Here is a 17,470-nt window from a genome sequence, read left to right as displayed (position 1 = left end):
GCTAAACTAGGTATGTGCTTGGTTAAGGCTCAGTAAAAGCCATGTGTTGTTCAGGAGAGGACGCAGAGGACATGGTGAGGTAAGTGGGGATGGTGCAGGGGTGAAGGGTGGATTAAGGGATTGGGGTGTGTGGGGGGGTCGGGCGTGCTATTTGTTTTTAAGGGGCGGGGGTCAGGTGGGGATGGAGTATTTTTCTTTAGGGCTTAGGGTGGGGGGGTTGGGTTATTTTTTTTTATAGGGGTGGGAGTGGGGGGTTTGGGTATTTTTTGTATTTAGGGCTTAGGGTGGGGTAGTTTATTTTTAAAGGGGTGGGGGAACGTTTAAGGAAGGGCAGGAGGAGGGAGGAAAGAAGAGGACAAAGGATCTGGAGAGGACGCAGTGAGGTAAGTGGGATTGGGGCAGAGTTGGTGGGTGGTTTTTTGTGGTGGGGTGGATTTAAAGCTTAGGGTGGGTGTGGGTGCGGGTACTTTAGTTTTTAGGATCGGGGTGGTGGGTTGGGGTAGTTATTTTTTAGGGCTCAGGGCTGGTTGGAGGGTTCAGAGTAGTTTAGTATTTAGATGCGGGTCCTCTTATTTTGTGGCTCAGGGTGGGTGGGGGGTTGAAGTAGTTTAGTTTTTAGGGGTGGGGAGTCGGGATAGTTTTTTCGTTTTTTTAGGGCTCCGCATGGAGGGTGTCGGGTAGTTTAGTTTTAAAGGGCAGGGGTGGGGGTTGGTTTAGTTTTTTTTAGGGTTCAGGCGGGTAGGGGGTCGGGGTACTTTAGTTTTTAGGGGTGGGAGTTGGGGTCAGGATAGTTTTTTTTAGGGCTCAGGGCGGGTTGTGGTAGTTTAGGTATGGGTAGTTTTGGGCCTCAGGGCAGTTGGTGGGTTGCATGACAGAACCACGCGTGCCATTTCACATGCCGTTTTCACACATGACTTTACTAAGCATGCTTTTACAACAAAACTAGTTGTAAAGGCATGCGTGGTAAAGGCATGTGTGATAATGACGCGGTCGTGGTTCCGGCTGTGTTGTCAAAGGCATGCGTTGTTCCGGCATGTGTGGTTCCATCATACAACCTAAACTAATGATTAGGTTTCTTCCCAGTCACTTCTGGTACTTCAAATGCCCTCTTCCTCCAAACACTCACTACCATGCGGCGGTACTCAGCAAGCCTACATAGATAGCTTCATGATAATGCAAGCTGTCTTCTGGGTAGGATGTTGTAGGGCCCGACTGGTCAAATAGGGGCAAATCTCTCTGATGTGAATTCTCTGAGCAAAAAAAGATAAAATTGGCAACATGGTGCCAGCCCATGTACGTGTGCTCACCACCAACGAGCAATGACCATGCATGCCAACATTTTAGAAGGTTAAAGAGGGAGATTCTGAAAAAATAATCGGGTGAATACATTTTCTCCATTACCTTCAATTGAAGTATATGCAATTTCAGGTGGGAGAAAGTCAAAATAAAGCCATTTTGGGCTTCAAAAAAACCCCGAATTGGGTCTATTGGCATGTATTATGAATGACTGTTATTCTATTGAAAGTACCTATGCGGAGTTTGGTGGGAGCAGAGACACACAACAAAGGTCATTGCAGATAGTGTTGGGATTGACATTTTTCTGCCACTGCTGTCTTCTGCTTCATGGTACACTTGTCATAGCTGTCAAATCATCCACATGTGGTGTCACCTTTTTACTTCTAAAATAGATTTTGGGCCTGATTACCAGTTTGGCAGTTGGAAAATCCGACTGCCAGACCCATGGTGAGGAGACCGCCGCGGACCTGGCGGTCTCTCCACCAACCCTATTAGGAGTTTTTCCACAAGGCTCACCAGCAGAAACAAAGGTTTCCCCCAGTCAGCCCAGTGGAAAACATGTGGCAACATTGGACTCGGCTCCACATGGAATTGAGTCCAATGCTGTCACACCGGAGGCCTCTTTAGAACCCTCGGAATGCGCACTATCTGCTGAGCAGACTGTGCATTGCGACGGTGCTAGGGAGGGGGGATCCTGCAATGACCACGACAATGTCGTGGGCTGTGCAGGGCTCCCCACGTAGCCCCCAGCACTTGTTCTCCTCCAGCCTTTTCATGGCAGTTGAACCGTCATGAAAACAGTGGTGGAGAACATGGTTGTAATCAGCAGGGCGGCGCTGACTTCGGCCCGCCCTGGCTGATCACAACCAAGACCTCTGTCAGCCTGTCGGGATCAGAAATCCTGGCAGAGACGGCGGTCTCTTAGTGGTCCAACAACACAGACTTGTAATGTGGCGGGCTGACCGCCACCACGAGTCTGGCGGTCTTAAGACCTGCTAGACTCATAATCTAGCCCTTTATTAGACTCACCTGCTTTTCAAACCTACATCACCCTCCAAAAAAGTTTTGATTCCCCATTAACATTTAAGGGATGCCTGATGTCACCCACATTTTTGAGGCAATTAGTTATTGATAAATGCGGGATCCCGCGGAGAGCAGACACGTCCTAGTCTCTCTGTGGGATCATTCAGGAAGGGGAAGTGACAGGATTGGCTATAGGTAAGTGAGGGTGGGAGAAAGGGAGAGGGTTTATAGGGTGGAGAGGGACCGGCCTCTTCCACGCTAGCTCATCGCGTGGTGCAGAAGTTGGCCGGTCCCAGAGGAATATTAGTTTTTGGTGCATACAAGTAGGAAGCCTTGGCGCCATGGCAACAGGCCACGACGCAGAGGTTGTTAGGGCCACTCTTCGCGTTTTGGGCGAAGCTGGCTGAGCCGATCTCCTCAGGCCTGGTGTGTTAGACCAGGCCTGGGTCGGCATGACGTGCCCGACGCGGGTCGCGGCGGGAGGGATAGCGGCGGTAGTTGCCGCCAGTGGGTCGCCTGAAAGGCCCAAAAAGAGAAAATCAGCAGGGGGAGGGTGCGCAGCACATTCACCCACCCATTGTCCAAAACAGGCAAGCAGGATGAACAGGTAGGGACAGGTGAGGCGGGGGGAGGGCCTGCACAGGGGAGATTGAGCAGGGCCTAGAGAGGCATGTAACTATGGTGGATCACATGGGGGAAAGTAGTACAGGGGTGCAGGCGGAAACGGGCCCAGTACTGGCTTCTTGCCACTGGAGCTTTCAGTGCCCAAGGGTGGGGGCAGCATGGGTAAGGCAAGTGGGGCCCCTGGCAAGAGGAAAAGTTAAAGTGTTGGGAGGGCAGCAGGGTGGGCAGCACAGCCCAGGGTACAGGAGGTGGGAGAGACAGCTCAGCACAAAGACTTGAGTGGGCAGGGCGGGCATGCTGAGGGCACGCTAGGAGCAGCAAAGGAGGGCCCCCTGGGCAGCAAGGTGGGCCAGCACAAGGTTGGGGATGAGGATGCATGGGACTTGGAGGCCGGGATCCAAGAACAGGGGCACATGGTGGCGGAAACGGAAGAGAGGTGGGCCCAGTGATGCAGGGAAGGGTCATGGAGAAGAGGAAGGCAACTAAAGAGTCCTTTTAAAGTAAGGGACATGGAGGGACCATCGGGCCCTGCAGTAGGGTGAGGCAGCTGGGTCTGGGTGCCCCATGTAGAGGCAGGGAGGGGCCAAGAGGCTTGTGGGGCCGGGGGGGTCTGGCAGCGCGATGAGCACAAGTGGCGCACATGGCCAAGAAAGGCGTGGAGAGTCAATGTCAGTAGCGGAGACTGGCAGAAAGAAGGTGATGCCAAAGGGGCGCAATACGGCTTCGAGACATTGGCCTGAAGCACTAGAGGGGTCTCTACGATGCAGGAACGGGGTCTTCGCAGAGATGGCTCACGTCATGGGGGACAGGTGCCGGCAACGTTATCCAATGTGATGGAGGTCGGTGGAGATGACGGCAAGTGGGAGATGGATGAGGATGATGTGGTGGAACTCAATTATGAGGAAGAGATGGATGAGTGGAAGGACAGGGAGATACATGACACTGAGGTGAGTGGGGTAAAGGGACAGCGAAAGGGCACCAGAGAGTGGCGCAACCCCCTTTTTGTTTTCTGTATTTCAGGAGAACAAGGCTGGTGGGGAGACACAGGAGGCGGTCTGCGGACTGGTGCGTGGTCATGGGGTAATGAGAGGAACGCAGCCCCTGGTTTCCCCTTGGCAAAGGTAAGGGAGAATGGTGGTCAGTGTGGGGGGGGAAGGGGCAGGTGCTGTTGGGGCTAGCACCCACAAATCTATTGAAGCAGGAGATTATTCTGTGCATAAGACACCTGCGCAAAGGCGCCTCAGGAGGGGGGCAGCACACAGACGAAGGACACAAGCGCAACCACAGTGGGTGAGACAGGGGACAAGGCACTCGGTGATGGAACGGGGACGGAGGACAAGGAAGGGGGGGCATAAGAAGCGACTCCCCTACGTAGGCATAGCGATGCCTTTGAGCTCCCATGTGGCAGAGAAGACGAAGGCGAGGATATGGTGGCACGAGTATGTGGATGTTTTTGAGCTTCCGCATAGAGATATACAGGCTAAGGAGGGATCCTAAGAAGAGGAGTGGGAGTTAGCTCACCATCCACGGGTACCAATAACAATGGATAATTAGACCTCAGCGATTCTGATATTCGGGAGAATTTATTGCAAGAAATTCCTGGACAGGGCCATTGCATTGTTTAAATATATGGACATTATACGTAAGGCCTAGATGCATTTTGGGGGTTTTGCATGGTTGAGCTATCATGAAGAGTTCATGGCGAGGGTGAGTGTCAATCCAGACAAGACATGGTCTGATGTAGATCCAGAATTGTGGATGCAGTGGATGGCGTCTTCGCGGTCCACAGCATCTATGCACACTGCAAGTGGCTTGCCAGTAGTATAAAAGCTGTTTCAGGCCTGTCCTGACCAAGGAGGGGCGGGTGATGGACTACAGGCCCCGGTACCGACTGCAGGGACATGCTGGAAGTTCAATAAGTGTTTCTGTTCCGGACACCCATGTAAATTCAAATACGAATGCTCCAAATGCGGGAGCTGTCATCTGGTCACACAATGTTTCTCGCTCTCTAGTCCAGATGAGCAGTGGAGAGCGACCAAGGGTAGGGGCATGCAGGGTGCTACTGCGCAAAAGGGCTCCTGCGCCAATTAGGCTGTAGACTCTAAATCCCTGGCTGCACAGGTATCCGGATAAGGACATGGCGTGTAAATTGAAATGGGGTTCCAGGGAAGGTTTTGTATAAGTTACCAGGGCCTGAGAAGGAGGAGATGGGCAGACAATTTGTGGTCTGCTAGAGACATGCCACATGTTGTGAAGGACAAACTAGACAAAGAAGTGTCTTTGGGCAGAATTGTGGGCCCCTTTTATGACTGGCCGAACGAAAATCCCATGATTTCCCCGCTAAGTTTGGTCCCCAAAAAGACTAAGGGCTAGTTTCGCCTTATACATCATTTGTCATGACAGGAAGGGGCGTCGGGAAATGATTTCATCACGCCGGAGGATACAATGGTGGTATACGCATCGGTGGATGACACCATTAGGATAGTTCACGGGTGCGTCAGGGGATCAGAGTTGGCAAAATGTGACATACAATCGGCTTTTAGGTTGCTGCCCATACACCCAGAGGTCTTTGCACTACTAGGAATGCGGCTTGACAGGGCAATCTATGTTGACAGAGTACTCTCAATGGGCTGCGCCATCTCATGTGTGTTGTTTGAAGCCTTTAGTACCTTCTTCCAATGGGTTTTTGTGAAAGCAAGTGGGCATCTGGAGGTGAGTCATTATTTGGACAATTTTCTTTTTGTGGGAAAGGAAGGATCTGGGTCTTGTCAGCGGGCTCTGAATTTCTTTCAAAGGCTGGCACGGGAGATCGGGGTCCCCTTGGCTCCTGAAAAGATGGAAGGGCCAAATTGTGTGTTGACATTCTTGGCTATTGAACGGGACGTGAAATCATTAGTGGCAGATTACCATCTGGTAAGGTGGATGAGATCTTGGAGTTTCTGGGACGCATACGGTCCCTGCACAAGATAGATTTGCGGACAGCACAGAAGCTTTTGGGTTACCTCAACTTTGCTTGCAGGGTTGTTCGGGGTGGGGGCAGGACATTTTGCAGACGGCTCGGGTTAGCCATGTCTGGGGTTGCCCTTCCGCACCACAGAATTCGCATGTTGGTGAGGATGACATCAGGGTGTGGGGAACCTTTCTGACACAGTTCAATGGGGTTTCCATGTGCTTTCGGGAAGAAGACAATATGGCAGGTTCAGATATTTTCAGACGCAGGTGGGGCTGCAGGTTTCGGGCTCTTTTGGGACGGGAGGTGGTGTGCGGAGGCATGGACCAAAAAAATTGGCTCCAGCAAGGTAGGCGTATTGCTTTCTTGGAATTTTTTCTGCTGCTAGTCGCGCTGGCAGTATGGTGGGGATGAACTGGCAAACAGGACTCTGGTTTTTCATGTGGACAACATGACAGTTGTAGAACTTGTGAACAGACAGAGGGCAAAGGATCTGTGGGTGCTGTGTTTGTTGCGTCATTTTATGCTTAGATGTCTTTCATTGAATGTTATTTCCAAAGCTGCACACATACCTGGGGTGTACAACAAGATTGCAGATTCCCTGTCTCGTTCACAGTGGCGACAGTTTTGCAGCCTGGCACCAGGAGCAGAGCAGAACAAGACAGCGGTCCTGGCAGACATTTGGGAGTGGGGGGTGTGAGGATCACTGGGCTGGTGGAGAGGTCCACATTGCAGAATCCACTTGGAGGAGCTAATGAATGGCATGGTTGGAATTTCAGAGTTTTGAAAGGTTTGTGGGGGATTTCTGGTTACAGAGCAACAGAGACCATGAGTTCCGCGTGCTACGTTTTCTACTTTTCTTGATACAGAAGGGTTTGTCACTCGCCACGGTTGGGGGCAAGTTAGCAGGGGTGTCCTTTTATGGAAAACTGTTTTTTGATTGCGATCCTGCTAGGGACGACCTGTTGGGGAAGGTGCTGAAAGATTGGGGACAGGTCAGAGCAGGGTCAGTTAAGGTGGTGAGGGAACAGATTACGTTTGAGTTATTATTGGAGTTATTGCATGTTTTGCCAGTATGTGGTGCGGATGCATATGAGCTGGCTCTGTTTCGTTTATGCATGGTGTGGATGTTTTTTGGGGGCATTTCAAGTGTCTGAGCTTTTGGGCGTAGGTAAGTCAGTGGGCGTGAAAGTTGGAGAAGTTTGTATGCACGGGGAGCGTTTGGGCATATGGCTTAGACGCTCAAAAATTGATCAGCAAGGGAAAGGGAAATAGGTGTGGTTGGAAAAAGTGGGGAATGCAGCGGCTTGCCTGGTTCTGGAGTGGATGGGTTTTCAAGCACAGAGGAGGACTATTGGGGGAGGGCTAGCAATGCTAATGGAACAAAGCTTACAGCTTTCCAGTTGTTACAGGTACTACAAATGGCTTTGCGACAGACAGGCAGGCACGCACAAGGTTATGGCACGCATTCTTTCAGAATAGGGGCGGCTACAGCTGCGGTACATCTAGGTTGGGACTGGGCACAGATTAAGAGAATTGGGAGGTGGAAATCTAGGTGCTGCAATCGATATGTGAGGCCTTGAATTTGGGCAACTGGGAACAGGTGTGGATTTGCTGGCGGGGGGGTTTGAATACAGGAGTTGAGAAGTCTGGTAAAGGCGATATTACAGTTGTTTTCTTAGCAGGCTGCTTGTCCGGCCCCAGGAGAGAGAAAATGGTCACATGGCCGGTCGGACACTCGTTTATCCACTGGGCTGCAAAATTTGCAGAGAAGCAGATTTATGGAAGTGCTTTAGAACTGCCTAGTAATCAGCATGAAGTTTTTTGGTGGGGAAAGTGTGGCATGAGGTGGGGAAATTTGCTTCCTTTTCTAACATCTATCATGCCGAATTAGGCTCACCCTACTGCAACGTATGCAACAGGACTTGGAATTGCTCAGACAAAAATTGCACGGCACATGCTTGGTCTGGACGGAGTTTGTGCCTAGAAGGACATCAAGAGGGGCTATGAAGCATGGAGCCATGCAAAGGGTTCGGAGAAAGCTCAATCGGGCGATGCAGGTTTTCTGTTGGGCACATGATATTAAGGTATTGAGACATGAGGACATTACGGAACAAGATGAAGAGCTGTTCAGGGTGGATGGTGTGCACCTGTCCGGGTTGGCCAATGCTTATTATCTTACGGATCTCAGGTTACTCGTGGGTGACTTGTGGGATGAGAAGATGTGGCTCAGAGAGAAGGCTTAAAGATGCTATGTTGCAGTGGTTTTCGCTGGTGGGGCAGCAAAACACCAACAAGGTTTGTGCTGGGTGGCAGTAGATGGGGGAGGGTGGAGAGTCAGATGAGGGCCTGGCCACGCTTCCAGAGGGGAAAAAGAAGCAGATGAAAGATGAGAGTGTGGGGGATGCCCGAAGCATGTAGGGCATGAAAGGAAAAGGGGGATGTGTGGGAGAATGGAAGTGAAAAGTGAAGGAATGAGTGGAAAGGATGATTTAGGAGAAGTTAAAAGGGGGGGGTTTTCTAAAGTTGGAATTTGTTAGATAAATTAAAAGTTATGTATAAATTGCAATCCTATCCTAATTAAATGGCCTTTTACACTAAGCAGACTGTGTAATGGGTAAGTGGGGGTGGGATAAAGGGAGGGGGTTTAGAGGGCTGAGGGGGAGGGAAAGGCCTCTTCTCTCTTCTGTGCTAGCTCATCGCGCTGTGCAGAAGTTGGCCGCCCACCCACTGTGTAGGAGGAAGCAGGATGATAAGGGTGTGAGGTGGTATTAGGAGTGTGTGTGTGTAGCTGGGGTGGGAACACCAGTTAGGGTAGGTTGCGAACAGATGTTTTCAAGGCAGTAGATGGGGGAGAGCGGAGAGTCAGATACGGGCCTGGCCACTCTTCCAGGGGGAAAAAGAAGCAGGTGAAGGATGAGAATGTGGGGGATGCCTGAAGCAGGTAGGGCATTAAAGGAAAAGGGGGCTGTATGAGAGAATAGAATTGAAAAGTGAAGGAATGAGTCAAAAGGATGATCGAGGTGAAGTTAAAAGTGTGGGGGTTTCTAAAGTTGGAATTTGTTAGATAAGTTAAAAGTTATGAATGAGTTGCAATCCTGTCCTAAATAAATGGCCTTTTACACTAAGCAGACTATGTCCCCACTGTGTTATGGATCTGCACATCTGCAGCCAGGCGGGGCGGTTTGTAAATTAGAACGGAACTAACTTTTCCGAGATCAGACCCTGATTTCTCTAGACTACCCAAGGAGCTGACACTCGAACACACCCATCGCCAGACTGTAGACAAGACCCTGCTTCCGGTGACTCTATCCGAGCTCAACTGCTTTTGGCAATGCAAGCGCAGGACGACAACGGTTGCTCAATCCTCTGGCGTTCAGTTTCATTTCTCCCTCTCGGCACCAGAAGTAGAAAGTTAGGCTCCCTCCCCTCTGCCCATGTGACTGCCCGGTTTTAAACTTTGTACAGAGCGAGTCGTCCCCGCTCACCTACTTGACTTTCTTCCTGCAGACGCCGCGCTTCTCAAGGTTCAGGAGACACCCAGCCGCCACCATGGGCAGCTCAACGTTGTGGAGTTTAATTCTGATCTTAACCGGTGAGTGTAGCGCCTTGAATGTAACCCGTTTGTTCATAATCCTCTAAGTGGATTTTAAAATGTTTGTTTTATTAGCATTCATGATGCGGGGGATAGTTTATCCGAGCCGCACGTAGACATCGTTTGGTTTCAGTTTCTTGAGTAACTGACTCGTTTCTTAACGCGCACAAGGACACGCACGAAGGCAGCTGAACAACGCATTCCCAGAGTTAATGCTAAGTGCACTAACTGTTCTCATCGCCAGTTTCGGTGCTTTCACTTAGGAGTGGACTCGGGTCCTCTAAGCGGCAAGAACACTTCAAGGTTCTTCCATCTGCCTCTCTCTCTCCCTTCATTCTTTCCCTTTCTTTCTCTCCTCGTCTCCCTCTCCGATCGCCTTCTCTCTAACCCCCCCCCCCCCTCTTCTGGCCTCCCGGTGCCCGCTGCAGTTAAACTCGGATCCTGGGCAAGTGACATGGGCACCAGGAGCGGTCCTGGACTTTCCAAACTGGCCTCCGAGGTCTGCTGCCCACCCGTCAAATGCCCGATGGAATCAGAGGCCTGCCCGGCGCCGCTGGGAACCGTGCATCATTCTGCCTGCTTGTTTCAGTTTATATATGGTGACTGTTGGGCATGGGCGTAGGAAGTGTGGGGGACGCGGGGGATGTATCCCCCCCAGATTTTGGAGGGTGGGGGACACGGGGGGGCGAAGGTGGGGGGGACAAGGGGACACAATAATTTTCCCTCTCACATCTGTTATTCAAAGGGCCATTAGCGCACAAAAGCGCTACTTATAATAGCCCTCTACGGACCATCCTCCAATCTGATGGTAACAGAATGAAGGTGAGTCCGGAGGCCCCCTGCGCCCTCTGCCCTTTTGTCCTGTTCTAAGGGTGCTCATAAGAACAAAGGGCACAGGAGGAGAAAAGAGTTTTGGATGATTACTGTCACCTGTTGCCTTGAAGAGGAGCACTGCAGGAGGCCTTCAAGAGGAACTGCAAAACAATGAGGAAGATCTAAAGAGAGAACAGAGTCCCACTCACCATGATGCCTACAGGCTAGAAAGGAGACTCTGTGAAACACAATATTTTTATTTGCCTAAGATCACACCAGTTGGTGGAACAGTGAAGTCGAGATTGAGCCCAGATTTTACATTTTCACACAACAATTTAGCTATTAGAAGGGTATATTTTTCTAACATTTATGTTTAATGTTTTTGTTTTCTAGGTAATGAAGTGCGTGATTACAGCATGGCTAACAGGGAGAAGCCATATTTCATTTTGGGCTGTTATGCCTAGCGTTATTATTTATATTGTTGTTATCGTTACATACTTCAGCATATTGAAGTATATTATCTTTTCTCTATCTTTTCTTCACTCTACTCTGAAACAATCTACCCTATGCCACTGCACCCTGCACCACTTTTCTCCATTCTGTGCCACTCTACGCCACTGCAATCTATGCTGTACCACTCCACTCTACACCACTGCAATCTATGCTATTCTACTCTAACCATTGTACACTACACTCCTGCACTCTGCCAGTGCACTATTCACCACTTTACTCAAAACCAATGCACTCTATCCCACTGCACTCTATGCCAATCTACTCTGTACCACAGCACTCTATGCAACTGCACTCTATGTCACTCTCCCACACCGTTAGTGGCTTTATACTCTACAATACACCACTGTACTCTGCGACCCTCTAATCGGCAGCATTGCACTTTCTGCCACTGAACTCCACGCCACCCTACTCTGCCCCACTGCACTCAATGCCACTGTGCTCTGTCCCACTGCACTCTTTTCTGCACCACTGCACTGTAATCTACTCTACACTACTCCACTGTAGGGCACTTCACTCTACTTTGAAATCATCTCCTCTATGCCACTGCAATCTACGCAACTCTACTCTATGCTATGCCAGTCTAATCTATCTTGCACCACGCCAACGTACCCTGCACCACTCCAATCTGCTCTGCACCGCTCTATGCTACTGCACTCTACAACACTATGCTCCACTCTGTAACAATCTACTCTTCACCACTATACTGTACTCTGCAGCAATCTACTCTATGCCACGGCACTCTATGCAACTCTAATCTACTCTACACCTCTGTACTCTAAGCCACTCTTCTCTACTCTGCATCACTGCAGTCTACACCAGTGCATTATATGCCACTCTACTCTACACCGCTGCCCTTTATGACACTCTACTCTGCAACACTGCACTCTGCCTCTGAACTATACTCCTCTCTACTCTGTACCACAGCACTCTACTCTGCAGCGCTCAACTATATGCCACTCTACTGCACTCTACACCAGCGTACTATATGCTACTACACTCTATGCCATTCTACTCTGCCTCACTGCACTCCATCACTGCACTCTACACTAGTCTACTCTACCTTGCACCACTCCACTCTACCATGTACCGCATCACTCTATGACACATCACTCTGAACCACTGCAATCTATGCTGTGCCACTCGACTCTGCTCCCCTCTACTCTTCACCACACTACGCTACTGCACGCTAAACCAGTGCAGTATTCGCCAATGCACTCTACACCACTTCACTCAAAAACAATGCACTCTATACCACTACACTCTACACCAATCTAGTTTGCGCCACTGTACTCTATGCCACTTCACTCTAGACCACCCAACTCCACACTATGACACTTCACTATGACATTACACTCCATGATACTAGACTCTGACACTCTATTCCATTAAACTCTAACACTTTCTCCACTCTGTAACTCCCTACACAACTCCCTATACGCCACTCCATTCCACTTTACTCCACTGTATGCCACTCCACAAAACTCTATGCCACTTAAATCTAGGATACTCTGCTCAATGCCACTGCACAACCCTCTCTGCCACTCCAATATACAACAATGTACTGTGCTCCACAACACTCTACCCAACTTTCTTTATGCTAGTTCACGTTACTTTACTTCACTCTACTCCAGTTCACTCTTCTTTATGCCTTTCCACTATACGACACTCTGCCAATCCACTCTATGACACTCTATTACACTGTGACACTACTCCACTCTAATACTACTTTATGGCATTGGTGCTTGATTAGAGATTCAGATCTCCATTGATTGCCTTCTCACTCATATGAGACATGAGTTCGATTTATCTTTGCCGTTTTGGTTACAAGCACTCTGTAACCCTTTTAACTCAAGCTTAACAAAGGCTTAGGATGATCCTGATACTTGTCTAGGGGATCAAAATATTGTCGGCCAAAGTACCTTGACTTGAATTTGTGATATTGTACATAAGTTGGCATTAGCATAGGTACTATGAGCTAATGACTTCTTGATTCACTATTTGAGTCATTCATGTAAAAGTCCGTGTATAAAAGCTTGTAAATCATTATTGTGGATGCTAACCTTGTAGGAAAGTAGCCTCTTTCTAGCTTGGTTACCCCCACATTTGGCCTGTTTGCCAGTGTGTTTGCTTGTGTCTACTGGGATCCTGCTACTCAGGACCCCAGTAGTTATGCTCTCTCCCTTTAATTGTGGTTTCTGCATACTGGTAACCCAGTATTTCACCCCAAATTGGCATATTGGTGCCCCCTCATAAGTCCCTAGTAAATGGTACTTAGGTACCCAGGGCATTGGGGTTCCAGGAGATCCCTATGGGCTGCAGCATTTTTTTTGCCACCCATAGGGAGCCCATGCAAAGGCTTCTGCAGGACTGCCATTGCAGCCTGCGTGAAAAGGTGCATGCACCCTTTCACTGCCAGTTGCACTGCACCAGGTCACTTATAAGTCACCCCTATAGCAGGCCCTCCAGCCCTGACGGCAGGGTGCAGAGTAACTGTGTATGAGGGCACCCCTGCACTAGCAGAGGTGCCCCCACGACCTCCAGGACCATTTTCCCAGACTTCCTGAGTGCGGGATGCCATTTTACACATGTACTTGAAATAGGTCACTACCTATTCCCAGCTACATAATGGTAACTCGGAACATAGGTATGTTTAGTATCAAACATGTTGGAATCATAACCCAAGGCTTTTGCAAGCATTGGTTGTATGATTTTATGCACTCCGTGGGCTCCTTAGAGGACCCCCAGTATTGCCATTCCAGCCTTCTGAGGTTTTCCAGGCAGGCCCAGCTGCTGCCACCTCTCGGACAGGTTTATCCCCTCCTGTTGCTTGAGAAGCTCAAGCCCATGAAGGCAGAACAAAGGATTTCCTTTGGGAGAGGGGTGTTACACCCTCTCCCTTTGGAAATAGGAGTTACAGGCTTGGGAGGGGTAGCTTCCTTCCCCAGGCCACTGGAAATGCTTTGAAGGGCACATTTGGTGCCCTCCTTGCATAATCCAGTCTACACCGGTTCAGGTACCCTCAGTCCCTGCTCTGGCACGAAACTGGACAAAGGACAGGGGAGTGACCACTCCCCTGTCCATCAGCACCCCAGGTGTGGTGCTCAGAGCTCCTCCAGAGGGTCCCTGTGTTTTGCCATCTTGGATTCCAAGTTGGCAGCGAACTCTGGGAGCATCTGAGTGGGCGGTGCCAGCAGGTGGTGTCTGAGCCGTCCCCTGATAGGTGCTTACCTGTTTAGCTGACCAATCCCCCCTTTCATGGCTATTTAGGGTCTCTCCTTTGGGAGGTTCTTCAGATTCGGATTGCAAGACTCCAGCAGGAATCCTCTGCATCCTTTACTTCACCTTCTCACTGAAGAAACTGCATCTGGACCCTCCAGGAATACCACAAACTGCAACAACGAAGCAAAGACGACTTCTGCAACATTGTATCTTCAGCTCTTGCCAGCATATGCAACTGTTTCCCGGTGGTGCATCCTCAGAGGACAGCCTGTCTTCAGCCTGCACCAGAAGAATGAACGAATCTCCCTTGGAGTGAAGGAGTCACTCCCCTGCTTCCGCAGGCACCTCTCTGCAACCACGACCATCTGCTTGGGTCCCCTCTCATGTTGAGTTGCATGGATCCTACATCACGGGTGGTGGACTGAAGTGGTCCCGATGGTCCTGACGTCCTACTGTCCAACTTTGGTGGAGGTAAGAGCTTGCCTTCCCACGCAAGACAGTAACCCTGTTCACCACGTGTTTTTCAGTTGCCAAGGCTTGTTGGCATCCTTCTATGAAATTCTTTGTGCACAATGTAACTCTGGCCCCCAGCACTCCTTCCGGCAATGCACAGCTTCCTGAGCGGTTCTTTGGCGGTGTGGGATCCTTTGTTTTTGTGCTGCGTGGGCCTCCTTTTGCAACTCTTTTGTCCCGGTGCTGGAGGACTCCTGTGTGCACTGGCTGGTCTTCTGTGGGCTCTCTGAGTTGCTGAGAGCCCCATCTGACTCCTCCTCCTGGGTAGAGTCCACCAGGTCCCTCCTGGTCCCAGGCAGTGCCATTTTCCACTAACCGCGAGCTTTGTGTGTGCCAAGGTTTTTTGGCAGAATCCAGCGACGCAAACCAGACTGCAATCATCCATCCGGTGTGGGATATCATCTGCACCAACCAGGAACCCGCATCCATCTTCTTGGGTGCAGTACTGACTGTTGTTCTTCACCAGTGGTTCTTCTTTTGCACCTTGATTCGGGTTAGCAGGGGCTCCTGTCCTCCCTGGACTCTTCTGTGCTTCTTGGACCTAGCCCCATTCTTCCACAGGTCTTTAGGTCCAGGAATCCACCCTTTGTGTCTTGAAGTATCTTCTGGTTCTTGCATTATCTTCTTTCTCGTGTTCTTGTGTGTTCTAGGAAAGTTACTGTCATTTACTCCTGCTTTCCTGGGCTCTGAGGTGGGTTCTATTACTTACCTTTGGTGTTTTCTAATACTCCCAGCGCCCCTCTACATACCACACTTGTCTAGGTGGGAAACCGACATTCGCATTCTACTTTCTTAGTATATGGTTTGTGTTTTCCCTAGGCCCATTTCTAATCATTGTGATTTTCACTAATTGCACTTTTCTAACTTTTTATTGCTATTGCTGCATACTACTGTATATAATTGGTGTATTACTTACCTCCTAAGGGAGTATAGTCTCTATGGTATTTTTGGCATTTGTGTCACTAAAATAAAGTACCTTTATTTTTGTAACACTGAGTATTTTCTTTCATGTGTGTGAGTGCTGTGTGACTACAGTAGTATTGCATGAGCTTTGCACGTCTCCTAGATAAGCCTTGGCTACAGCTACCCCTAGAGAGCCTGGCTTCTAGACACTGCCTACATTTCACTAATAAGGGATAACTGGACCTGGTATAAGGTGTAAGTACCATAGGTACCCAATACAAACCAGGCCAGCCTCCTCTAAACCACTGTACTATATAGGTTACTTTTTAAATTTTTCTTGTAATTGGTGACATTGGGTCATCCAGATAACTTGTCTAATGCCCGAATACCTCTCTTTCTCGATTTCCCCTGTTGATGTTTTCCCACTACATTTGATCTTTTATATTTTGATTGAATAAATGTATGAAACAATCCATTTGCGTACTACTTTAATATCATTGTTTATGGGAGTGGTGTTGTATTTTATTCAAGGGACCCCTGTTCCTTTAAAGTTAGTTTACTGCTCCATTTTAGGACACTCTACGTACTCCATGACACTACACCACACCAGTCGATGACACATCATTCTCCTTTATGCCATTCACTTTGAGCCATACTGAATAGTAGTCTCACTAGTGTACAGCATGGCTAAAACACATTGGCAAAGGCAATAGAACTTGCATAGGCGAGACCTATTGGCTTTGCCAATGCTTGTTTATAAGGTCTGAACTTCAAGGTGACTTGCAATACCCTTATGTACGTAGGGGGTATTTTACCCCATATAATACATGGTCACACCACTAACTTTCCCACAAACCACTTAAAACCTTAGTGCATAGCTTCTGTCATTCAAAGCTATGAAAGTAGAGCAGAAGAAAGAAAAGCAACATTCCATTTATTGCTTTAAACAGCTGCATTAATTATGCTCTGTGACCTGATCTGCCTTTTACCTTGGCTGCTAGCTCTGGTAGAAGGCATTGTTATGTCAGAACTCGACTGTAATAACCCTATCATAGTCAATTTCCGATGTCTTTTCTTTATAATCAGTGAATGTCTTTTCTTTACACGCATTGACTTGGTGCATCACAAACAGCAGTTTCTAGAGAAATTAGTGACTGCAGTTTATACAGAGATTAGAGAATCCATGTTTATATAGCCTGTAACTGCAAGAGCTTCTTCAGTTGAAATGCTTCTAGTTATGACTGATGTGGAGCTGAGCTGCCCAAGATCACACACAGGAGTAGAAGTGTTATTAGAACTATGGTTTCCTAGCACAGTTTACAACTCTTTTACGTAATCGCTTTTGATATCTCCAGTGCGGTTCCAATTGGCATGAGGCGAAGAGCATGGTGGGTGTGGGGCGCAAAGGGTATGTTCTTCCTTTTTACCCTTCTACCTTTATTTGCTTGGTGCATGAAGATGCAAGGTTATTCAACATGTTATTTTCACATTTCAGCTAATTACTTTGTGAATGCAAATAACAATTAAAGATATTTTCATACTGTGAAAACATGCCTTTCTTTCTCCCTATTTCACTTCCAATATATATGATTGTGTATATTTATCGGAGCCTGCAGTTCGTAAACAACGAGCGATTTGATAGGGTTGATTGAAAGTCCCCAAGGCTGTCCCTGTCCCCCCCAGAAATGTATTGTCTCCTACGCCCCTGCTGTTGGGCTCATGACCTGCGAGTAAATACCGGGAGTAAAATATACAGGTGGAAAGTGTATCATATATTTTTGATTTTTTTTCCATAAACGTAGCTACTAGTTTGCAGCTGGACTTGCTCCCTGGCTCTGTTGCCCCTTTAATGCAGTCTTTGGTATGCAAGGTCCCACAGTGTGGCAATGATCACGCACAGGAGGTGGGTGGGTTGGCACTTTCAAGATGGATCTCATGATAAAAGGAAGACGTTTGCAGGAGTTTTTTTAGGTGTCACCTGCTGACAGCTTTAAAAAACTTTAAAACACACAATGTTCATG

General features: G+C 48.7%; 1 protein-coding gene across 2 annotated transcripts in view; it reads left to right on the top strand.

Annotated features, from left to right (window-relative positions):
• Positions 1 to 9,207: 9,207 nt before the first annotated feature.
• The window catches only part of LAMP3 (lysosomal associated membrane protein 3), a 144,267-nt gene continuing 136,004 nt past the window's right edge, over positions 9,208 to 17,470 (top strand). Inside the window, exon 1 of one of the 2 annotated variants that reach the window (XM_069213106.1) lies at positions 9,208 to 9,488. In XM_069213106.1, the coding sequence (XP_069069207.1) occupies positions 9,446 to 9,488 (43 nt within the window). In that variant the 5' untranslated portion in view covers positions 9,208 to 9,445. The remainder of the gene's footprint in view (positions 9,489 to 17,470) is intronic. The other variant, XM_069213105.1, reaches the window with a different exon arrangement.

This window comes from Pleurodeles waltl, chromosome 11 (assembly GCF_031143425.1).
Source record: "Pleurodeles waltl isolate 20211129_DDA chromosome 11, aPleWal1.hap1.20221129, whole genome shotgun sequence".
In the NCBI taxonomy this organism is placed as follows: Eukaryota; Metazoa; Chordata; class Amphibia; order Caudata; family Salamandridae; genus Pleurodeles; species Pleurodeles waltl.
The sequence above is the reverse complement of the archived record's forward strand: the minus strand, read 5'-3'. Positions and strand labels throughout refer to the sequence as shown.